Source organism: Nesoenas mayeri, assembly GCF_963082525.1.
Source record: "Nesoenas mayeri genome assembly, chromosome: 5".
In the NCBI taxonomy this organism is placed as follows: Eukaryota; Metazoa; Chordata; class Aves; order Columbiformes; family Columbidae; genus Nesoenas; species Nesoenas mayeri.
Genome location: NC_137548.1, coordinates 40,644,553 through 40,669,768, shown reverse-complemented (window position 1 = coordinate 40,669,768; position 25,216 = coordinate 40,644,553). Strand labels below are relative to the sequence as shown.

General features: G+C 39.4%; 1 protein-coding gene across 1 annotated transcript in view; it reads left to right on the top strand.

Annotated features, from left to right (window-relative positions):
- Positions 1-1,095: 1,095 nt before the first annotated feature.
- The window catches only part of LOC308040879 (cytosolic phospholipase A2 beta-like), a gene marked incomplete at both ends in the record, with an annotated part of 29,395 nt that continues 5,274 nt past the window's right edge, over positions 1,096-25,216 (top strand). Inside the window, 18 exons of the mRNA XM_080345259.1 lie at positions 1,096-1,116; positions 7,137-7,209; positions 8,243-8,419; positions 9,059-9,195; positions 9,891-10,022; positions 11,189-11,247; positions 13,009-13,051; positions 14,281-14,344; positions 14,679-14,806; positions 14,929-15,039; positions 16,007-16,044; positions 16,959-17,094; positions 18,074-18,210; positions 18,470-18,692; positions 19,303-19,420; positions 20,408-20,545; positions 21,724-21,828; positions 22,413-22,598. Coding sequence (XP_080201385.1) covers positions 1,096-1,116; positions 7,137-7,209; positions 8,243-8,419; positions 9,059-9,195; positions 9,891-10,022; positions 11,189-11,247; positions 13,009-13,051; positions 14,281-14,344; positions 14,679-14,806; positions 14,929-15,039; positions 16,007-16,044; positions 16,959-17,094; positions 18,074-18,210; positions 18,470-18,692; positions 19,303-19,420; positions 20,408-20,545; positions 21,724-21,828; positions 22,413-22,598 — 2,026 coding nt within the window. The remainder of the gene's footprint in view (positions 1,117-7,136; positions 7,210-8,242; positions 8,420-9,058; positions 9,196-9,890; positions 10,023-11,188; positions 11,248-13,008; positions 13,052-14,280; positions 14,345-14,678; positions 14,807-14,928; positions 15,040-16,006; positions 16,045-16,958; positions 17,095-18,073; positions 18,211-18,469; positions 18,693-19,302; positions 19,421-20,407; positions 20,546-21,723; positions 21,829-22,412; positions 22,599-25,216) is intronic.

Here is a 25,216-nt window from a genome sequence, read left to right as displayed (position 1 = left end):
ACTATTAAATGAAAATTAACTCTTGACACTCTCCCTTTCCACCAGTGTAGGGTGTCCACTGGTTGTTTGGTGAGGCTCAGTCCTGTCTGATATTAGTGGCCCCACTGAGGACATATCTTACTGCAAACTTATGGTGGCCTCCAGGCCTTTTCCACATCAGAGTCTGCATGACCTACAACCTGAAACTGCAAGTGTGGATTAAAGAATGGCCAGAACAGATTGCCTGGAGCAGTGTTCTGACAGGCACCTCACAGGTCGTCTGTGAACAGTCCACAGTAGGCGTGGAAGAGGTGGAGGGGGCTGTTCCTGTGCTATCTCTGGAGGATGCCTTAGGACCCACCACTGTCACCAGCAAACTTATGGGGGAACAGGATGGGAAGCTGGGACATGTCAAGATATAATCTTCTAATAAGATATATGTAGAGGGTGAAGGCCCAGAAGGTATGCAGCTTTCCCTTTCCCTACCAATATTTATTTCAATTTCACCAGTATCTCTGCATTGACCAGGTGATCATCCAGTAGGTACTTCAAAGTAAGGAGGTTTGATTTACTGCTTGGCAGAAAGATTGCCCAGAATTTATTAAAACAAGTCCCTGTTGTAGGAAAAGTTGAAAAGAGCATTCAGGAGTGGATTGGTCTCCCACCAGAAACTTTAATAGCTGAGATTTGGCTATCCCATTCCTCGGACTATTTTTTTTTCTTGGAGTACTTTGTGGAAGAACTTAAAAGCTACTGACTAGATAGATGGAAGATATGGGGAGTGAAGAAAGACTTTCTGGACATGGCAGAATCCACCCAAAAACCTGCCGGGACAATATGGGGGAAATAAAAAAATGGTGTGAGGTAATAAAGTGGCAGGCAAAGATGTGGTAACTGCAGCTCTCCTCTCCCTCTGACACTGCAGATCTTGCCCTCTCAGACGTGGGCAGCCTCTTCTCCACTCAGAGGAGGCAGAGGGTGGAGCTCAATGCCTTTATAAATTATATGTGTCCTTCAGGTTGTTTCAGCAGCCCCAGCAAGCCGTGAGCGTGTTTGTCAGCTGACAGATCTGTTACTCAGATTGGGTTTTCTGTTGCTGTCGCCATCTTGTCCGTCATGGGGAGCCCACCAGCCAAGGTAAGACAACTGCAGCTCTGTGCTTCGCTGTGACCCAGCACCTTCTGTTGGGGCCTCCCTGCTCCAGTTCTCGCGAGCAAACTCCCTCTACTTGCATCTGCAGAGAGAAAGTCTGCTGCTGAGGTGATGTGGCAGGGTTGTTTCAAATTTTGCAAATTTACCATTTGCCCCTTTACTGCAACAAGAACTAATACGTAAGTGAGCTTCAGCGAAAACACAGAGGAAATATGTCCCTGTTCTTTTGTCGTGAGGTGTGCATGCTGGAGCGAGCGCCGGCAAGGAAGAGGGGGCTGGCCTGGATGAGTTCAGCTCTCTGTAAAATGAAAGCGCTTTAGCCCTGCTGCATGCTTTTCTTGGGACCGCACATGTTCATTGCTTGCCCCAGCTGAAAAAAGCAACAGCTTTTTCTAGCGACAAAGCATAATTTATATTATATTAGCTGCAGGGAAGAGTTCTAATGAGCTATTTGGCTGATTTAGCTATCTTTAAAGTAATGTTTACAGCGTTTGCAATTCTAGAGGAAGCATTTCATGTCTGGACTCGAGTTTTGTAACAGCACGTTCCGTTCAAAGCTTTTGACTGAGTTTTTAGTATAAATAAACAGAATTACTAGCCAAGAGTTATCTTCTCATGTATATCTTCAAAAAATAATGTACGTGGTGTCTAAAAGGCAAGTTGTGAATTATTTACAACTCACTGTTCTGTATTTATCAAGCTCTATGCCAAATTTTGCAGCAAATAAAAGAAATATGGGCATTCAGGGTTTAAAATATAGGGAGAAACAATGGCACATATGATGGTTTATAGAGAATCATTAATCATTAAGAATAAAGAATACTTACTGTACTTGTGTTATGATAATATTTGCAGGTGAAGTTAAGGACTCAGGAAAATATCAGTAGCTTGAACAAATAGTTCAAATCATAGATTAAAAGTATTCAACACTGGATGCTCAGGGCAAAGAACATAAATTATAAATGTGGTGTAATTTCTGGATAAAATTTGTATCTAACCTGTTAGATCCAGAGCTATCTATCTTAGATATAAATATTATCTATCAATGTTGTATCTAATAAGATAATTCTGGATCTGATAGATGAGTAGATAGCTTAGGTATAATTTTATCTAGAAAATCTTAATTACAGCAAAAGTTCTTGCATTTCATCCTAATGCTACATCTGTTCTTCCACGAGTATAGGCATACTCCCAGTTAATAGGCAACACTACCAAAACTTTAGAGTACGAGCATCACTTCAGGCCAGAAAGCTTCTCTTCCCAAGAAAGGAGATTCATCCAATACTGCAGGTAGCTCTCCCATTCTGTCAGGCAAATGCATTTTCCAGTATGTGTAAAATGGTAGATAGATACAGAAATCAGAACAGAGTGGGCTTTGTTTTGTTTTTCTATCAAAAAAACAAATTGTTTAGAAAAATGCAGATACTTTGAACTATCCAGGAAGACCTACTAAAACTCTCCCAGTTAATTTTTTGCTGTTTAGAAAAGCTACCAAATTGGCACAGAATCATGGACAATATTAAGTTACAGCTTGCTGGGAATGCTTTTGATATTCATAACAGAGTCTTTTCCTCTGCTCAGGCAAGAATAATCACTCTTTAGCAGTTCTGTTTTGTGAACTTCAGAATAATTTTTTTGTGGTAAAATACTCGGAAATTCTGCCCATACAAAGCCCTGAGGGACCCACTCATACATGTAAAGGGGTGACTGATAGAATATGAACAGGGCATGCTTCCCAAATCCACAATGACTCTTGAAACAATCCATTAACGTTAACATGAAATTACAGTAAATTAATGTAAAAGGCAAATCAGGTTTATTCACTAACTGTTCAACTTCCAACGATAAGATTTTGGATAATTTTCATTCCCAAGGAAAATGAGGCTTTCATGGTCATGTTTTCTACTTCTGTCCCCTCCCCTGGTTTTGCGTATTTCTTCAGTCGGTCACTGTTCCTACCAGAACTTTGTGCTCCTCTGATTTTAATGAAAATAGGCAGTTGGTTGGAAGGACAAATTGCTAGCAGTGTTATCACAAATGGAGGGGCTAATAGACTCAGCCTATATTAGGTGTTAAAGAATCTATGTGGAAGAGGGCACTTTAGGACCAGGCTGATAATGAACCTTATTTGTAGTTTATAATTTATACCCTTAAACCTTAATTTGATAAATTGCCAAGTTGTAGTTGACCCAAATACTCAGTATCTAAGACAAAATAAGTGGTAAGAATATGCCAAATGATTGCATCTGATGTGAGATCTTGTACATAAGATATTCTACAGCTTCTAGTACATCACTGCAGAAAAGTAATCCGTGAAAGGAAGTAAATATTAATATATGAAAGATATTGATAAAGCTGAGTGATAAATCCTACTGCTACATCCAAATGGCAAAAGACAGAGAGCAAAGTCCTCACATAAAACTTCATATAACTTGGTGTTATCCCATGATGACAACTCTGCTCAGAGAATTGCTTAGCTTTGGTACACGGGAGTGAAACACTGAGGCTCCAATCAGCCTTCCAACATGTGAAAAACAAGGACTTTTTTAAAAATAAAAGAAAACAAATGGAGGTGGTGATGGGAAAAGGTTCCCAGATTGCCAGGCTCTGCAGAAACTACTGCCATAGAAGAGTAACTTTCTAGTGAAGGTGGCCATGAGATCTTGTTCTAGAAGCAGCATGGAGGGACAATAAGGAGTAAACTCAGATACAAGCTGTTGGTAGGTTTTTCTTCTTTCACTGCCGTCCAAAGATCGTATCGGTAGGTTCCTCATTATTGATGAGCTTTGAGAAGATTTCATGTTCTCCAAGTTGTATTTTTGGGAGGAAACCTTGAAGCAGCTAATCACCTGTAAAAAGGAGAATTATGTGTCCTCCTGAAGCTGGCTGGCATGTGGCTATTCTCTGGAAGCCAGACAGTAGGCCCACAAATGTGTGTTATTCCAATCAGTGAGATGGTGGCAACAGATGTGTTTTCAGTTTGTTAAGATTTGACACAGCTGTGGCAATTCTGCCACGCTAGTTTTATCTCCTGTTTATTGACTTTTCTGTGTTTTAGACCTGAAATGGTTCCCACAAAACTTGCCTTGATAGTTCAGAAATGTAGTTAGCGCTAACTCCTATCAAGTGAAAATAAGTTTGTTTTTGTTGTTTGTCGTTGTTGTTATTTTTCGTTAGGTTGTTTTTGTTTGTTTGTATTTTAGCCTACTCTTTGGGCCTCCGGAGAGGCTACTACTTGTTGGTCTGAAGTGTTATTGTCTATGATGCAAGCACACATATGTAGCTGAATCCTGCACTCTGTCACTGCCCTCAATGTGACACTATTTATTTTCCAGCAAAAATAGAAAGATGTGCTTCTAGGAAAGCTGTCTTTGAGTCTACATATTTACAGAGGAGTTTTGTCTCCTTGTGGGAAACTAAGTTTCTTCCAAGGAAGTGAACTACAAAGAGCAAGACCGGTACAGCTGCAAGACTGTCAAGAGCTGTCTGGATATGGTGTCTGTGCTTATCAATTTGCATTAATAATGAAATTACACATTGCTTTTCATGTTAGGAAAATAGCAAATGGGATCTCTAACACTTTTTTTTTTTTCTTGGAAGGGTATTCTGGAGTGCAGCACTTTTAGGCAAAGGTGTCATTTTAGACCACTGAAATCAGACCCTAGTAGTCTACCTTGGACCACTTTAGAAGAAAATATCTCTGCCTTTCTCTAATGAAAAAACCCCATAATTAGCCCAATTCTGAATGGTTATCACAGGCTTGAGTAACTGTAGAGAGTGGGATGGCTTCTGGCTTCCCCAGGGATTTGCACAGTCCATCAGGTTTATTTATGGCCACATTTACCCATCTGAACCAGTTTATCTTTACCCTGTAACAGAGCAAGGACTAAGGTGCACCAAATTGGAAGTAAGAGACTGTGTTGGTGTTTCCATCAGTAAGGAATCTGTGATGATGTTTCCATCAGCTGGCAGATGTTGACGTGTTGAAGGGAACTGATTGCTGCTGAAAGGGAAGGGAGGAGGAGTGAGGCTCTCTGGCTCTAGTGGGAGATGATGAAAATATGACACCTATCACAACTGAGAGGACTCTGATGATGAACTGCAGACACACCATTTTTATCAGCAATTAGGAAATTTTCATCACAAAAGGCTCAAAGCAAATTGCATACCAACATCCATTTCTCCAGTGAAGGCAGACTCTGAGAATGGTTTGGGCTTCTGTTGAGCAAGGGGGAAGTTGATTACAAAATAACACAGAATTAACATAGTAATTAAAAACAGTCAGGTCTGTAATTGGCTGCATAATCCAATATTTCATGTTAATGAAACCCACTAGGAATGCTGACTGAGTGCTCCAGTTGGTACTTCTAGGTTAAATAACTATTTGCACAGAGAAATTAAAGTAAAATTCTTTCAGTGGGCAAGCGGAATAATATGGAAGTGTCTCAACTGTAACTCATAATGTCCATAATCCATTAAACTCAGAATGTTTTAAATACGTCTGTTTCAAATTGGAGGAAAACAGATTAGAAATGGTTCTTGTCACACAAGAACAAACGTATCTTGCATTTGTATACAAAAAAGTGTTTCAATCAACCATTAAGAGGCCAAGAAACAGAGTAATCTGTGATTTTGTAGGTTTAACAACAGGGTTTCTCTGCTCAGGGTGATTCTTGAATATTAATCTGAATTTTAAAAGGATGTAACTTTAAAAGTGACATCATAAAATTAAAAAAAAAACACCTTTATTTGAACATGCTAATTCACAGTTCAAATGGTATCCATTTGATGTAACATAATTTACCTTTAAACGAAACTGAATGAAACTGGATGAAGGTTCTTCTCATCTCTAATACCACGTCTCCACCCCATTTTAAAAGAATTACAGATTAACTGTAGTGAGTGACTCCTTCTATAGAGAAGTTCATCTTCCCCCAGCTCTGTTTATCTCCAAAGTTAATAATTTCAGTGTCAGGAAAATTAATCATGGTGCTAACTTTCAAAATAAAATTTTCAGATTATTTCATTACAGTGTTATGGGATACTCTCATTTAGGCAAATAGATATGATGTTTCAGTCAGCATGTGGTTTAAGCTGCCATTCAAACTAATGAAACATTGCCAGTGTGGTGTGGCCCTGTTTTAATTTATTAGTGGTAACAGGACTGTATGTTATTATTGGTTATTATTGCTGACAAGCTGTGCTAATATGCAAAACCCAAAAATAGATAAAACACTCAACAGCAAATTAAAAGGAAATGTAAATGTTCCAATTTGGAAAAAGAAGAAAATATTTTCCTGCTTTTAGTATTAACGTTGTCACGTATCTGTATATGTGTGTTCATTCAGGCTTATCAGAACATCTTTTGAAAATGGCAAATGTTTTCTGACAAGCTTAGGTTGGGAAGCTTAATTATTTGGTAGAGTTAGGAACAAATAACTTGAAATAAGTGTTACAATGATAGCTTGTCTATGATGGAAATAAATCTCAAGTCTGGAAGGGAAGTGGTTCTATTCCCATTAGGAATTTTCAAGATACCTAATGACGTGGGATTCTGTGATATTACAACTCCAAAGCAGGACACCTTTTTCTTCAGCTGAAGTGTCTCTGATGGCCTTTGGTCCTTTCACACAAAGTCAGTGCTGCATTCATCTAGATGCCTTTTGGTGAACTTGGCCAACCTACAAGTGCCATGGAAATTTAGTCCTAGTCGGGATACATAGTCAGAAGTTTTTAGAGAACTTTGGTGATTCCCATGTCCTGGCCTAGTGTCAGTGCTGTGCCAGGACCCAGGCAGGAAATCTGCAAGTTCCTAGTGTTGCCTTCCGAAGGCTCAGTTTTGTTCTACCTGTAGCACAGGACCCTCGGCAGATTGGCAGTACAACCACTGCAGGGTGGTCCCCTCACTTCAAACAGAAGGACAGACTGTCCCCTGTACTGTTAAAAATACATGTTGTTTTTGTATTCTGAGCTGATAAAACTAATTGGATTTGTTTTCTCTGCAGATGATGATTTGCCCCATCCACATGCTTTCTGTGAGAATCATACAAGCTAAGAACATCAAGTCAAGAGACCTGTGTGAGTTGTGGTTTGATTGTGTTTTTAATCACCTCCAGCGTTTACACAGTGAGCAATGTTCTTAGGTTCTGAAGGTATACAAGCAATGTGCTTAGAGCACAGCAATAGAAATACTAATGCCAGGGCTATAATTAGATCAAATGGCTGAGGTATCATTAGATCGATCATTTCAGGGAACTGATAAAAACCAGAACTCCCGTATTAATTTCCTGGGCCAACAAGGAAGATAGACCTTATGAAGACACTGCAATCTGTAAATCTGCTTGGAGTTGTGTGGTTTGGATGCTCACAATATATAATCATACCAGGGACTGGAATTTTGCCACACAGGCCACGTATTTAGGGACCTTCTATTGAAATGTATCAATTATATACAATAATCAAAGGTAAATGAGAGAATTTCAAGACCTCTAAAATACAGTATCATTTGGGGTATTTGCTGTTCTCAGATGACCAGTCATGTTAAATTATTGATAGTTTCTGGTTCAGAAAGGCCTCTGCAGATTCAGCCTTAAGCACATGCTGAACATGCAGGTAAAACAGACTTTTTTATATACTTTTGTATTCAGCTTTCTTTAACTCATTATCTCACCCTCACAGCCTCCTATAGCTCCTTCTCAAGGTATACTATGGACCAGCCTTTCAGCTGCCATTTTTGCATGGGTGTCCTGTGGGTTCCTCAGTCAGGGCAGAGAACTTGAACTGCCTTTTCTCACACTCTTGAAACATCTGGCCTGTGTATTCCTCTGATGAGAAATGACATGTTCAGCCAAAAAAAGCATCACATTGCAGGGAGTTACAGCTGAGACCATTCATGTCCTGCCATGCAGGGCCAAGCACAACCTTGGCCAGGCCTTGATTCGAGGGAGACCAGAGGGATCCAGTCCTCTGTTGTCTGCTCGCCGAATGTCTTCCTGTGCTCCTGTGGCAAATGCCATGTAGCAACGTCAAGAGGTGGACACTAGAAAGGTGGTAGTGTGACAAGGCCTGAATTTCTGAGTTTCAATGATCTCTTCTATCTACTCTATTGAAGGGACACTTCCAATTTCCTGTGAAAACTTTGTGGGGCAATGTTATTCACTGCTTGATACCAGTCTGAAGTATTTAGGCGTCTCGGGCTGCAGTGGAAATCTTCAGTCAAGTCCAGACTCCAGCTCTGAAAGACATCACCCTGGAGATTTCCTTTCGCACCGATGTCAAGCTTCACAAAGTAAATGTGCTTTCCCACCCTGGCTCTTCCCAAAGGATGGCTGCTCGAGGCACTGACTGCACTAACCATAAGGAGTAGATGTAGGCTGGAAGTGAGATGAAGATCTCCAACTTGCTCATGCCCTCATGTTCTTGGGACCACACTGGCCTTTAGCTGCAACAGATCTTTTTCCCTAGTACCTAACCCTTCTAGACAGCCGTCATACCCCCTCCGCATGTTTGTGTTGCTGGACCGAGCAGGCCAGTCTCCTCTGATTTCTCTGTAATACGTGTTTTCCTTTCCTGTAATCATCCTAACAGCCTTTTTTTTTGGAACTAGCTCTAGTTTCAGTTGAACTTTTTTAACATTGTAGACTGGAATTGTAGGGAAGATGCCTGATGAATGGTCAGTGGGGTCTTTTATATGCCTTTCTCTTCACATGGGAAAAATGGCTCTTAGTGTACTTTGTGTGTGCATGTGTACATTTGCACTTTGTGGTTACCCAGGAATTAGATGGTTTTCCTTGGTTGCTTCCAACTGGTGGTCTCTTTACTTATTTTTTTAAAAAATACTAATGTTTATTAGTCCACAGAATCATGGTCTTGCCCTACTTTTCACCTATAATGTTGGCATCAGGTTTTTAATTTTTCTCTGCTGCAGTGACTGCATCAGACTGCTATGTCCGCTTGTGGCTGCCACCTGCTTCAAATGGAAAGCTTCAGACCAAAACCATCAAGAATACTGACAACCCTGTCTGGAACGAGACTTTCTACTTTAGGATCCAGAGAGAAGTTGAGGTAGTAAGAAAAATAGAAAATTTGAATAGCTGGGGATCCTCAATTGACAGTCTGTTGATCAGGTGTGCTAAATAACTTAAGCAAATGCTTGTGTAACAGAATTTGCAACTGACTGATTCGCCTAAAACAGTAGACATATGCAATAGTGCTCCCCTCAGCTAGTTATAGACATCGGTGATATAAATGCTGACATCTAAGCTAGTTCAGATTCCCTTTGTTGTCATCTGAGACAAATAAGTACTGCTGTAGTATGCTTCATTTGGGCTATTTTTGATGGTTAATTTAGATGATCTTTCCCCCTTCTGGTTGTAAGGGAAGGGTAGAGGAGTTGCTGAGGTGTAAACAGCAAATTTAATCCCGTCCTAGGGTGTGTAGTTAAGAGAACTTTGGGGATGAAGAAACTGAGTGTGTTCTTTGGGCGGGTTATCAGTGTGGTGCAGAGCACTGACATCTTTTCTGTCTCAGGATAGTGGGAGCTCTCTGTTATAGGCAGTTGTCTTCTATTTCATGATAAGTTTCCCAAGGCTGGGTTTAATGATGGTGTTACACATTAGCAAACTCCTGAAGGAAAGCGCATATTTCTTTATTCTTACCACTGTGCCAGTCAAGTAGCTGCAAAAGTCTATAACATTTTTTTTTGTTTCCGTGTAATAGCAGCTCAATAAGAGTTCTTATTTATTTTCTACTACTACCAGAACATTTTAGAATTGGCAGTATGTGATGAAGATCCACTCACCAAAGATGACATGCAGTTCACAGTTCTTTTTAATGTTGCTAGAATCAGACCTGGGGAGACACTCCGTGAGACGTTTGCTTTGAAATCAGAGGTAAGGACTGAAAATAACAGGGAGAGATCAGCAAAAACTCATTGTTCACATTGGCTTCCATGCTAAGTGAGTTGGGTCTGCATAAACAGATATGTCATTATCAATATCTCATCAAAAAAGGTGTCATTGTGTTGGTTTTATATGACTGTAATCTCTTTTCACAAGTACAGAAAATGAAGCAGCTTCTCTCTGATGTCCACCATCTCTGTAGGGGCAAAATATGTTAGCAGGGAGCATCTGTAAATAGTAATTTTTATCTTTTATACTTTAAATAAGTAACTTCCTTACCTTTTGTCTTGATTCCACTTTTGCCACACTTGGATGACATTTCCTCTTAAATGGCAAATTTTATTAAAACCATGAAGACAATACACTCACCACTTTAATTAAATGATTTTTTTCAGCCATCTCCCATTGGTGTTTGTGCTGGATTTCCTTCTAGGTGATTCAGATTTCTCCAGCCCACAGTAAAGGGACACCTATTCTGCTAACATCTTTGGTATTCTGTTAAGGAGCCCATGAAAGAGAGTTGTTCAGAGAACAAAGCTGGGGTAGGTCTGTGACAACTCCTGGGCTGGTTGGTGTTGCTACCTGCCCATTGCAGGAAGGAGACAGTCTATACCCAAAAGAACAGCTGCTTCCCAAACGCTGAAAGCTGTTAAGATGGATCTTCCTTGTGACTCTGCAGGCTGGTGCCACGCACTTAGCCACTGAGTGAGTCACTGGGAAATACAGTGATCCAATAACCACCTCAGTCCAGAACACTCTTGCCTACTTCATCTCTGCTAGATTCAGTGTGAATGTGATTTAAATGGTTTGTACATGGAAATGACACTGGTGTTAGTCACACTTGTTGCTAAGCTTCAATACCTTTCCTCTGTGCACACCATCTTTGCAGAAAGCCTTTACATTTCTCTTTCAGTCAAGCTTTCCCTCTCTGATTGTATCTTTGGAAATACGTATGATTCTACATATCCCACAATGGGACAATTTGAATCTTATGTGCCTTTTGCAAGCCTGTGGTTTCCATTGCAATCTCGGCTTTGGAAAGAGGTAACACACAGCTTTTATGGTAACATTAGCGAAAGTGCTTTTTAGGTGTGTCTGTACTGCCAAATTCTTGCAGCCTCCAATAATCCATATTCATTTTACCCTTTTCTTTTTAGAAAGAGAGGTGCGCTAGGAAATGGGAAAGTTTGGAAGTGGAATTCTGGATGGAAAGAATGTGAGTAAAATTCCAAAGCTGAAGGGTATAGATCTGCTGGGGGTAATAATATTTCAGAGAAAGAGGAACTTATTCTAGCTCCTCCTCTCAGAAGTAAGCTGAAATTACAGTTTCAAACTTTTTTTAACCTTAACTTCTGCAGCTAATTCTGCCTTTCGGTTTATTTCATACAAATCTGACCTTCTGTTTGATATGTATGTCCTGATTGTGGAAATGTAATAGCATTGGCACGATGTGATAACTTGTACACAAGATACACGTAGAACTTAATGGAAGTACTCTTCATGTTGTTAATATTAATTAGAACAATGCCTAGAACACTATGGTGTTTCTAAAAAACCAGAAAACTTGTATTATTATAAGGATATATGCATAGAGTTATGCAGACAGTATTAGAAAAGTCATCAATTAGGTGATAGCTTAGTTAAACTGAAAAACCATACAGTCAGCAAAAAATAAAATTAAGACCATCCTTCTCAAAGTGGTAATAAGCATTGTGTGGAGGACAAAAAGTTCCAAAATATAAACTTGATCTCTCTTTTAAATGCTATCACAAGTTTGGTTGAAAAAAACCCCCACTAGACTACATGTTCTGGCATATTTGAGCTTAGCATTACCAAAAAAAAGCAATATAGTTCAGTCAAAACTGACTAACTGCATGATTAGAAGAAGGAACTGAAAATACAGCTTCTTATTCTTAAACATGAAAAAGCTGCAGAAGGAAATCACCGATGTTTTTGATTAATTTCTCCCTTAAGAAAATCTATTTAATTCATCTGTGAGAGATACCTTAAGAGATGTTATGAGCATCTCCTGCAAATGCGGATGCAGTCACAGCCAGATACATAGAATGAACAGAATGAGATGCAGTGTTTGGAACCTGGACCAAGTAGATTCAGACTAGAAATAAGAGGAACATCTTTCACCATTCAAATTATAAGGCATGTGGGGGATAGTTCATCCTTGGAAGTCAAACCTCGTTTGTTACGTTTAAGTACATTCTATAGTTGAAATAGAAGTTTTAAGGCTGGAAGTGGTGCTTGGTAAAATTCCGTGGACTTTGCAGAAAGTCAAAGATTACATACTACATACCTTTAATGGTCCTTTCAGATATATGAAAGCACTTATGAATATGTGTAACATAGTGATGTTAGAGTATTGGCCTTAATGTGAGATGCTGTTAGTATACTCTGTAGGTTACTCATGGTATTAAATATTTACATTAATTCTGTGACAGACCTAGGTCTTACAAGGTAAAGTGTCTGGGAGAAAGACTTTCTATTATTTACCTCTGTGTTTTCCAGTCACACATGCAGTACAGTGGGAGCTAATTCTTATTTGCCATTCATTTATAATCAGTTGTAAATTATAATCCAGAACAGCCAGAAATGTCTTTCATAATAAGTATTTGCAGAATACATTAATAGTAGTCTTTGCTTTCCCCAAGTCATGCGGTCATTTGTTAATAGCAGGACATGATTCCATATAGACCAATATGTCTTTGTTCTGCTGTATCTTAGCATATAGTTTTAAACACTGGTATTTTTGTGAGCTCTCATGCTTTTTTTCTTGTTTGGCTACTATGTTTTGGTTCATGTGCTTAGTAGGTGATCATGGATCATGCCTTTTAGAAAGCAAATTATGATACTAACAAAACTATACTCAGTTTTAAGTAGGAAAGGTCATAAAACTACTATTCTTTTCAAATACCAGATACTCACACAGCTTTTGTTTGTTTGTTTTTTGGTTCTGTCTTTTCAGTCCTGGCCCTCCAGAGCGTCTCATTACCAATGATGTCCTAGTGGTAAGGTTCACATATGAATTTAGCTTGCAGTGACTTTTCCTTCATTTTGATTCTCTCCTCTTCCCCCCCAAGACATCTGACTTTTTATAGAGAGAACAGAAGCTACTAGGATAGATAAGAGCATGGTGTGCATTATAACGTGCAAGATATGGGATGATTCCCATTCGTTATGGCTTAATTGTTGTGCTCTCCATGCAAACACAGAAGTTGTGTTTTCTTGAAGTCCTTAGATATTACAGGTGTTGATATTTTGCCCAGCTGTGGTTTGTTAATGTTCCAGAACCCCATATTTGTTGGTGTTCAAAGTGAAAACTGCTCGTGTTTCATTTAATACAGTGTGGCACTTGGCAGGAAAGACAAAGGTTATAAAAGAGATGAGTCCATAGAATACAACAGTAAGTATTCAGTGTGATTCTGACTGGAAGTTTATCTAATGTAACAGCTTTTTGGGAAATGAGTTTTTTAATAAAGAGTTATTTTAGTCATTGAAACATAGAGCTCTCTTTTTGTGTTAGTCAGCGTGTGGTACTTACCAATCTCCTTAGGCTGGCCTGCAGCAAAGGAGTACAAAGTACTTCATGCCAACCACTCCAAGCCTGCGCGTGATTCCCAGATGCTCGCCTTCAATACCCCTGAGGCAAAGTAACGCATATGCTGTTCTTTTCCCCTCATTTTCTCTGTGAGGCATAAGAGCTGTAATGATTGGCACGTGTTGCTCCTGAAATGGTTTGGAAAACTGTCCTGGCATGAGTTATTACAGGTGAACTAGCATGACTCAGGTGGAGGGTAGGGTGGAATAAATCCATGATCTCCCTGCATCAGGACCGTCAAGAAGATGCCTTGTAGACTAATCACTGCCACAATACACAGAAACTCGTCATCAAGTGTCCTTCCCCACCCTTCCTAAAAAATTATCGGATACATGTGTAGCTGTTTGGGCAACAGTGTGTTGTACAGAGCTTCCTGAATTGGGGATAACTTGAATGGGTATGACATCCTTTGGCAATGCACCACTACATGGACAAGCTAGTTCTGAAGCAGCATAACTGGGCTGCTGTTCTGGGATAATGAGCTTTAAATTTACTTTTGTGCATCTGAATAGTTTCCAGCATTGAAACCAGTTTAGTTGGCTCTATAATATTGGTAGTGGTTGTCTGTATGATTTTTCATTATTTGCTGCAGATGTGGCATTTGCCATCTTCACCCTTTTCCATTCTTGTCTTTTATAGTCCCGTGAGGTTTGCTGCTTGGAAGTTCAAGTGGACATTAATGAAAGCAGGAGATACTTGACAGGTATATCGATTTCTTTGTGAAGCAGGACAAGACCAAATCAACCCTATCATAGTCATTCAGACCCATACAGAGGCACTTCAGGATACAAAGATGACTAACAGTGTTCTAAAGACACTAAAACATAATGCAATGAAAGTCCCTAAACTGCCTCCAGTTGTAATGCTGATCTCTGTGTCTTTTTCTTGAATCTATCAAGCTGGGCACAGTAAACTTTGTGGAGGGAAATGTGAGAGAGAGCTGACTCTGGGAACACTCCAGGCTGTGGGGTGACGGCAGGCGCACCGGTTTTGCCTGAACAGTAATATTATTCTCTAAACAAATCTGTTTTCACTAGAGGGCAAAAATCTCGTGCTTACGGTGTCTGCATCTCATGAGGGAACACAGAAAACTACAGAGGACACAGATACTTTCTACTTCCATTGTGTGAAGGCTTGGGAGCCAGTTCTAAAAGTCAGGCTGCAGGTAATAAGCACTATATGATACCACTGTTCATACTACTTACTTATTTCCAGTGTCACCAAAACAGTAAAGGACTAGATTGTTTCTATTCTGTAAATAAAACCCATGTTTTTTGTTCTCTGTAGAAAGTTTCTGATAAGGAAGATGACACTAGCGATTTAAGTGACACATTAACAGTACCACTGAAATTTCTCCCTGTTGGACGTAAAATGAGAGTAACCCTCCCTGTGAGACATGTAAGTGCTTCACAATTTATGTCATCTTTTGGAGAGAAGAATAAAGTAACCTTAAGTATTTAACACCACAACATAAATCAGTGAGTTTTTTGTGCAAGTACCAGTTTTCTGTGGAAAAGGTTAGTTTTCTCAGAGAAATATCTATTTTCTGTCAATAAAATCAATTATTGGATCTAATCCTTGCCAGTTTAGATTCATTTAAGACCAACTTCTGCTGTCCTTACATAGTTGAAGGAGAATATTCAATACCTCTGGCAAGCCCAGGCAGGTAGCTCAGTCCATATACCTGAATTTAAATGGTTAAAGTTAGATGAGTTGAATCTTGCCCTCAGAGAACAATTCTGTCACATTCTTTTATGTGTACAGTTGTGATGCTAACTGATGGAGAGACAGAACTCTAAATTGGTTTAAGAGCAGTAGTAGTGCTGCTGTGTGGCCAGATGAGTCTGTTAACAACAGCCAGACATACTTTACCAGGCCTTTCAGCAAATGACAAGTAAAAATAGGAGGAGAATAATTTCTCAGCAGCCTAAGGGAGAATGAAAGTCTGTTTTACCATTAGAGATTCCCACTCCTCTGTTGGGGCTCTCTTATCTCCAGTAGCTTTTTGGAAGGATATAGTGACTTGTATTTCCTCTTCCTGTTGCTGTCTCTGTCTGGCTGCTGTTCTTCATCCTCTAGGATAGGGGGGTGGCAATGTCGTACTGCTGCTGGGTCAGGATGGTTCATGGAGGTATATTTATAGTGAGGAGGAAATCCTGTTTCACAGCCCATTCATCTAGCTGCTTCAACTCCTCCTGCCTCTTTTGCTTCTCTGTAGAGTATGTTTGGTGTTTAGTTGCTTTCCTTTTCTTTCCCACTACAGTTTTGCAAAAAACTATATGCAGGGTGGTAATGGTACAAGGCACTGAAAATCTTCTCTTTTTCCCAGTCATTCACGTTCTTGTTCTCATTGCTTTGTTTACAGAATGAGCCACTGCAATTGTACCTCCAACTAAATGATTGGTAAGAGGACTGTTTTTTTCTCTAAAGATTTTATTGCTCTTTGAACTATGAATTCTAGAACAGATTATCCTTTACTCAGATGCAAGGAATGTGCAAGACTAGAGGCAAAATATAAGAACAGTTAAGTCATCATTAAGGAGTCACCACAGCAGATCAAAGTTAAATGTCCTTGGGGCAAAAGAGTAATGCCAAGATGCAAAAAAAAAGAAAAAAAGGAGAATTTATTTCAAACGGTGAGGAACTTAGTCACTGAGCATCCTTTGCGTCAAAGAACCAAAGACTTATTGGAGGATTCTTCAAGGGACACAGAAGTGGGAAGAAGGCAGAGAAAAAAAGGGAATTTGAAATAAGCAAAGCATCCGGAGTCCGTACAATACTCAAAAGACACAGGTTCTCTTAAGAAAATAGATTTGTGGCTCTTGTGATATCAATAGAAAGGAGTACAAGGTAGGGAAGAAGAAATGTTATGCTGTAAAATAAAGGGACAGACAACAAATAAACCAGAATTATTGGAATACTTTTTTTTCTTTGTACTGTTTCTGTATAAATCTATGGTACAAATCCCCATGAAAGACCATGTTAGGTTCAAGTTACCGTTCGCTCAGAAATTATATGAAGCAGAAATAGAAAGGATTCAGCTTACAAAGCTACTGAAAGACAGAAAGAAGCCTTTCTTTTTTCATATTTGCTGTCCTTAGCTAACAATAGAACACACACTGAAACATCAGAAAATAAAGAAACCACATAGAAGCAAAGCACTTGATTTATTTGAAGCTGGAAGCTGCGTTTCTGTCTCTAAATCTGAACAGTGAATCGTAATTTTTTATGATATTTGGTAGGCTGCAGTTGCTGAAAATAGCTCCATATATATTTTAAACACCAATCTTGTGCCTCTGGATTTGTTTATGTTTCAGCACAGAAAACCTAGATGTGAGGTTTGGGTATGATCTGTGTCGAGAAGAGCAAGAGTTCTTGCAGAAAAGAAAGAGGGTGGTTGCCACTGCCCTGAAGAGGGTTCTTCATCTGGAAGGAGATCTGCATGGACATGAGGTCTGTGAGCTGGAATCCAAGCATGGGCTCTGCGTCTATTGAATTAGGATTGGCAGAACTCCCCACAAAATTTCTGGTAGTTTCAACATGTTGATGACAAACCCATTGACCTGAATGGCAGCAGAAGTTCTCAGCGTGGCATACCTCCTACTCATATAAAGTTTCAACTCAGCTATTCATGCCTCCATTCTTTTCAATGGGTCAAATTCCTAAGGACATAATATACCACTCTTCAAAGTCAGAGTTTCCAACAGTGTGATGTAGCCAGTCAGCAAGATTTGAGGCATTGTGCTAGACACAGCCTAGCCAGGCAACCCAGTTCAAGTAGGAAAACAGGATTATTTGGAATTCACCTCAAATAGATATTTATGAAATTATTGTGATGTCCCTTCTTTAGGTTTACTCTTTTTTTGATATTTTCAGAACACTTTTCACAAAAAGTCAAAATTCTTTAGGGTAGCGAAAGAACATTTTATAACAAACTCCAGCTGAAGTATGTTTTGTTGCCAAGATCCATGGTGAATTTTTAAGTGAATATTTATTTTCCTGCTGGAATTATGTTTGTTGAATGGATGCTGTCCAAAGAATCATTTTCTTTACTTAATATATTTTTTCTGAACTCTGCTCAGGACCTCCTTGAATCCATTTTTAGTTGCATTTGTTGCAATTTTTGTTATTTATAATAAAATCATATCATTTTCTGTTATCAATCATTGAAATTCCAATCATAAAGAACAAGGGGAGGAAGAAAAGTTAAGACAACTGCATATTCAAACTTATCCAAGATTTGGGGTTAAGGGAACCTGCTGAGTATCTGGAGGTTTGTTGGAAGAAGGTACTGGTAAAGACTGACTGAATGTTGATTTAATTTCATTGTCCTTCAATGAAGTCTGCTGAGGAATTTGTAAGAGCTGTAATTAGACTTTTCCAAGTAGGCAAGTGGGTAATTTTTTGAAGATAATACTTATGTTTTTAACAGGTCCCAGTAATAGCTGTTATGGCAACAGGTGGAGGCCTCAGAGCAATGTCAGCTATGTTTGGCCACCTCTTAGCTCTTCAGAAGCTGCATCTGTTGGACTGCGTTACCTATGTCACTGGGGCTTCTGGCTCAACGTGGTGCGTATAGAAAATGAGACTGGTATTTGGAATGTCTGTAATATGACATTTCCACACAGTGAGATGCATGTCTTTCCAAGTCTTACATTGTACATAAGTGAATGTAATTCCCTGGTAAAGCTATTACTGTTGGCTTTCAGTCATAACTTCAGTTTAGGCTTGCTGATTCTCTTCTGTGATTAAAGTAGTTGGGTAAATATAGTAATTTTCCAAAACCATCCAAATAAATGGATGATTTTCTCACATTTCTGTTCTTTAGGACCCTAGCAGACCTGTATGAACATGCCGACTGGTCACAAAAATCTCTGGAGGGGCCACTTCAGGCAGTAAAAGAACAAGTGACAAAAAGCAAGCTCAACCTTATGTCTATAGAGCATCTGAAGTATTATCACAAAGAAGTAATTGAAAGGAAAAAAGCAGGACATGTGTCATCTTTTACAACCCTGTGGTCACTTATCCAGGAAATGTTCTTACATGAACGGGTACGTATGTGGTCCTGCCACACATTTGGGAAACATCCACTCATTTTCTTTGGAGCTTTACTCTTTGAGGGCATGAGGTAACGTGTGGAACAAATCCAAAGTGACTGAGGCATCCCAGTGTGGTTTGTAAACAATGACAAAGGATCATGTAGCCAGGATTTTCCAATGGTTAATGGTCGAAGGTGCCTCTGTACTAGGGTGCCCAACAGCTAGCAACTTCAGTAGGCAAACTTTCTGAAAGAACTGAGCAATCCCCCCTGAAGAGTCAGGTCTTTTAAAGCCAGTTTCTAGTTGGACACTTCAGAGCTAGAGTAATCTGTCCTCATGTCAACATTAGTCTCAGCCTTAGTAAAGATCTTTGGGATACAGGCAGTCAAGGCTATTAGATATTAATGAAGAAGTTACTAGGTATCAAAAAGAAAACCAGGAAGGAAAGTGCAAGAACATGAAAGGAGATATCTCATAAAAATGTGACTCACAGTTTCCTCTGGGTTGTAAATCATATGTTACCTATCCGTACTCAGATAGATTGTGTCAGTGGTTTTGCCCTATGCTCTTCCAGAGCTTTACTGTGATTTTTTTTTTTTTTTTTTTTAATCTCTTTGGTTAGCCAAGAAAGTACAAACTCACAGATCAGCGCAAGGCATTGGAGCATGGACAAAACCCATTGCCTTTCTATGCAGTCCTCAATGTGAAAGAGGAGAAGTTTGGTACTTTCAAATTTAGAGGTAAGTATTCCTAGAGTTTCTTCTAACTCTAAGTAGGATCTAAAGAGAATTTGGAGGAAGGGGGTGTGTGTGTGTGTGTGGAGAATAGAAGGGGAATACATCTGTTGCTTGCCCTGACTCTATATTCATCTTTTAATAAAATGTTTGTGTTTTTCGCAAACTGCTGGGTGTTTATTAGAAAGAGCAGAACTGCTGGATAACATCCTCAGGCATGAACAGGTCATTTCTGAAGATCTGGGCTGAAGTTCTAATTTTGCCACAGACACTATGAGTGTGGGCAAATCATGTGATCTTTTTCTACCGCAGTTCCACACCTATAAAATGGCTTTGATGCTTCCTTAGTTTGTAGAGGTGCCATGAAATTTAATTGTCACTGCCTTGAATACTTGAATACTGATGAGGGTATGAAGATGGAGTGGAATATGATTGCTATGATGGGTGTGATATAGCAGTCTTTAAATGAACACAGGCTACATTCAGCAAAAAAGTATTAAAATTAACAGATACTGGAAACAAAAAACAGTTAGTACTTCCATTTGGTTAGTTTTACTGTTCTACTGCAATACTGTCCAGGACAGCCTGAGTCAGGAAACTGCATGCCCATACCCACACTGTGATGCTTTCCAGTTTGGAGCTATGTGTCTTCAGGCTGCTTTGTTTTATCATGTAGACTGACATGTTTGGGTTAGTAGGCATTTCATGCCTGTCATTCCTTGCAGGCTGCATCACACTTGCATGTTGTACATTTGATACCCTTGATTTAGAGATGCAAGTGGATCCCAGAAAGGCTACTTCCTTTTATATGTAAATCATCTCTCAGTTTGTGTGGAGCTGAGCAGTGTAGTTTGCAATACAAAGCTACTGGTAGTACAGAGCTGCTGAGACAAGCAAGGTCCATGGAGCCTGTAGATAGCTTTATCCACAAGGGAAGGTTTTGTCTTCTTATTTTTATTACAGTAAGCATGCTATGTTTCAATTCTTTTGTAGAGTGGGTGGAGTTCTCTCCTTATGAGGTGGCCATACCAAAATATGGAGCCTCCATTCGTTCGGAATATTTTGACAGTGAGTTCTTCATGGGAAGGCGAGTGAAGAAGCTTCCAGAATCTCGGATCTGCTATCTGGAAGGTGACCTAGCAGTCCAATATAGTTAATCACAACATGCTAGAAAACATGGTACTAGATAGCCACAGGTCTGTGTAAAACACTCTTTGCCAGCTGGCCTGCTCTAGGTCTTGATTCAATGGGCTTTCTAACCCTTTGGTACACTTCTGGTCTTTGTAAAGCTTCTTTCCTCCTGTCCTCCCTTTTAACCTGGGCAGATTGGAGAAAGATGCAGAGTGGTTCCCCTTCCCGCTTTCTGAACCGAACAAGCAGGTGAAGGAGGCAAGTTGAGGAAATAATAAGCCATTCTTTCCTGAAGAGTCATCAAATCTTCAACTTAATCAGCTATACTTGCAGACAAAACACTGCTAGGGTAGTATTGGAAGGAGCTGAAAATTAAATATAACTCATCTAGAACAACCCACAAAGGTGAGGTGGGTTGAGAATGGTGTCACTAATCTTCCCTGCCTATAAGAATGAAGAAAGCTCTTTTAATCGCTGACAATTGTTTTGACTGGCTGTTCTTCCTCTAAAGGTGAAGAAAAGGGGAAAAGCAGCTAGTCAGGAGAATCTATCTGCCCCAGGCAGACTTCAAATCTTTGTCAGAATTTTAGCTTTTGATACCAAAACCAAGTTCCCAGTGGAGACAAAAAAATCGTATTTCTCTCACTATCAAGTCTGCTAGAGATTGAATTTGTTCCTCATGTGAGTACCTGGCATGGTGCTTAATGACAAAGGATAGTTCTTTATTTTCCAAAAGCAGGCTCACATATGGAGCCAATTCTACTTTGGTCCTAGATCAGTTGAACTCTGCAGAAACAAAACATGCCTAAAATGAAAAAATGGGGTTTATATCAATTTAAAGAATAAATCACTTTAAAGAAGGGCCTTATGCTTATATGGCTTCACCATGCTTCCAAAGCCTGCTTTCTTTCACAAGTGCACAGTAAACCCTCTAAAACATAGTTTAGATGACTTGATGCATCTTATTTTATTACACTGCACTATACAGTGAATGGTCTGTATGTAGTTATTTCTTGAGAAAGAGCGCTAAAGTGCTGACACCATTATGTCTGAACTCTGTGAGACCTACTGCTTCAGCTGTTTCATGACAGGGTCGGTTCACATGGGCCAATAATATGTAGCATGGATGCTTGTAATAGGGGTTGACATGTGATGGTCCCATGTGGTTTGACTTGCAGGTCTTTGGACAAACATCTTTACCAGGAATTTGCTGGATGGCTTGTACTGGTCCTCAAATTCAAATGAATTCTGGGAACGATGGGCCAAAGATATGGTAGATATAGGTAAGAGTTTCCAAATCAGTATTTGGTTTTGACCATACAGTGCTTCCTATTTAGGAGAGGATTACGAAAGATACATTATTGCTACTATTTTGTGAATAATCTCTCATATGTTTTCGCTAAATTGCTGCGTGCTGTGTTGCCACACTGTGGATCTTCCAGCATGATTTTCACCTGTATCAGAATGATTGTTACCTGATGTTTTGTTTTAATTTAATTTAATTTAATTTTATTTTATTTTATTTATTACAAATGTTTTTAATTTAAAATTTGCTCATGGTCTGTTAAGTGACTCCTCCCATGACTGCAAATGAGGAGGGTGGCTTTTACTCGTAGGCAAAGTACAAAGCCAGTGTGTTATTTGAAAAAGTAAAAAAAAAAAAAAAAAGCTGTACTTGCTTTAAAGAAAAGCAAATATTTCCCTATTTAAGTAGGATTGGCCATGTGCATATGTTTTCAAGCAGACTGCAAGAAACAGGGAAGGGAAGGACCCACCCACAAGAAGACAGCAAGGGCAACTACCCAGTAAAGGTGCCCAGCAGAACAGATTGCAGATGGTTTTTCTCACAGTTCCTTCTCTATTGCAGAAAAATCTTCACCCGAGGACGACATCACTTGCATCGAGCCTCCATCTTGTTTGTCAGGGAAGTTGTTTGAAATGTTTCAGGACATTATGACCAAGCGTCCACTACTGGGAAAGTCTCATAACTTCCTGAGAGGCTTAGAATTTCATAAGGATTATATCCATCAGAAAAAATTTATTGAATGGAAAGGTAACTGCAACAAAGAGTTAGCTGCGGTGTGCAGGTAACATCTCAGATTTTTTTTTATTTTTAGACTTTGGAAATCTCACATTTAGAGATGTTTTCTCAAGGTTTGGAAATCTGCCAAGATGGAACTGTATTCATGGTGTCTGTTTCTTGAGGGTAACAGGTCAAAATGATCTAGTCCATGGGCCACTCTTTCACCTCCTGAAGAGAGCTGTAATTTCTGTCAAAGCATGCTCTTCTACAGGAAGCTTGTCACTCCGCATAGGTACAGTAGTCAAAAGATTCAGAAAGGGTAGAATCTTTTGAGGTTAAGAAACAAAGGTAACACCGGAAACATAAAATAGCAGGTTATTATGTGGATCAGATGAAGGAAAGAACTGGCTGCAAGCATGTGGTTGTGTGGTATTCCTGCCTAATGATTTATCCATCCAGAAACCTCTCTTTAACCCTTCAGAAACAGAAATACAAAGATCCCAAACCAGAAAGTTAAAGCCACATAGGTTTTGACTGTATATATCAAACAAACAGAATGCGTAGACTTGATGTATAAGATGAACAGCAAAGTAAACAGTCGTAATAGTTTAATTTAAAATCTATGAAACAATCTGTAAAATGATAGCAAGGTGATGGAGATGAGGTTTTGTGCGTCACAAACCTTCCTGTAATCTCAGCATCCTCATTTATCATCATCATGAGCAGGTAGCAGTGTGGGAGGACCCCACATTATTAAGGTTAATCTGACTTCAGCAAGAAAACACGTGTTCTCTGCCTCTTCTGAGTCCTTCTCTTTGGCAGCTTGTGTTTTCTCTCCCCTGTTTGTACAAGTTACAACACTTTTTGTCCTCAGCTACCATTGCTACATTGTTTGCTGACAATGGCAAGAGATGGTGGAGCTTTTTTGGTGGATTAAGGCAGAGCCCACAGTGTGATACGTGATTTTAAAATGTTCAGTAAGCAAAACGTTTGTGTCCTAGAAGAATTTGCTCTAAGAAAATGGGAGGAGAAAACAAGTAGCATAAGAAGGGTGGGTGAGAGAAGGAGCAAGCAAGTATCTTAAGAAGGTGGATGAAGGAAACATTGACAGTCAGTAATGTTAAAAAAAAGAATTTTCCTTGCATTTGCTGATTAGCAATTTTGTAAAGGCAAATGGGTGGAAGTGGATTTCAAGAATGACTTGGAGGAGGAGAGCATAGGGACACTAAAGACTACCTCAGAATAGATATTCTACAAGTAAAGTAAAAGAACTGGAAAGCATGAAGTCTGGAGTGGGAAAAGGGAAACTGGAAGTATGTAGTGGGAAAAACTAGCAGATTTTGCATCTTCTTTTGGATACCTGCATAAGACCAAGCTAAAAACAGGTATGGATCCATCTCCAGGAACAAGAGTTAGCTGCCAGCTCTGTGAGCAGAAAAGATACTGTCATGGTAGGTGAAGTCTCCTGATACAGCTGTGTTTTCAAGGCTTCCCTGCAGCTCAGGTTATCTGAAACATTAAAACAAGGCTTTAAAAGCCGTGTGAAAAGCCTAGTTTTCATGGTGAAAAGTTTGAGAACTCATAGCCTGTAATTATTGTAATGCATTTACAGTAGGGTTCATCCTTTTAAAGGAACTCCTGAGACAGGACTTCCTAAAGTCCCTTTTTGGGTGTGGGATGGAAGAAGAAACCCTTCCAGGGAAATACCTATTGCTAGTTCACATATCGAGCCATGAATAAATGCTGCACAGCTCCATCTCCATGATAAGAAAGTGGGGGTAATGGAATTTCAACTAAAAATCTTAACCAAGCCAAATAAAACTAAAAAGTGCACTCTGTTTCTCTGTGAGGGACTGCAGGCAAATGTCTCTCATTACAGCAGGATCTATGAATTTCCAGCAGCCATGAATACTAAAATAAGCAAATAATTTTGTAAAGACTTGACAGTGAGGGAATGGAACAAATATGAGTTATTACTTCAAGCTGCTGTCAAACATTCCAGGCTATGGAACAAGCTGGAGTTATTCTGCACAGTTTAAATCAACACTACAGGATGAGGCCAAGGAGGCAGAAAAAAATAATAGAAAAAAGAAATGCTGGACTTTACCTGCAGTATTTCTGTGATAAACAGTTTCTTAAAATACATAAGCACAAATGATTTAAGGCTCAATGGGTCTGCTCTGGGCTTTGCTACCTCATTTGTGAACTTGAGGAACTCTCTTAAACCACTATTTTGATATTTAAAACAATGGTAAACTGTTTCTTATTCCGTCAGACTAGAAATGGTACCAGGGGAGCAATGGTGGACTTGCTGTCTACAGGGCAGGCTGGTGGGGTTGCTGGCAGAGAAATGAGCCTAGCCATGAAAAACTGGCTTTAGATCTCAACTTCTCAGTTAGTATAACCCACTTTTGGCTCCTTTTGGCATTAATGTAAGGTATAATTAATTCAAGCAATACTTTAAGGTACTGTGTGTATGACATGGTATTCCTTTTGCAGCATGGCTAAGATAATTTATGTAAGAGACCACAGAAAGGAAGTTGAAGTCAGATTTTTCATCCTAGGAGAGAAGTCTTATGCTGAAAATGCAAAAGCAAAAAAGAGCAATGCAGAAGTGCGTTGATGTGCTGAGTGCATTTGTGTGCATT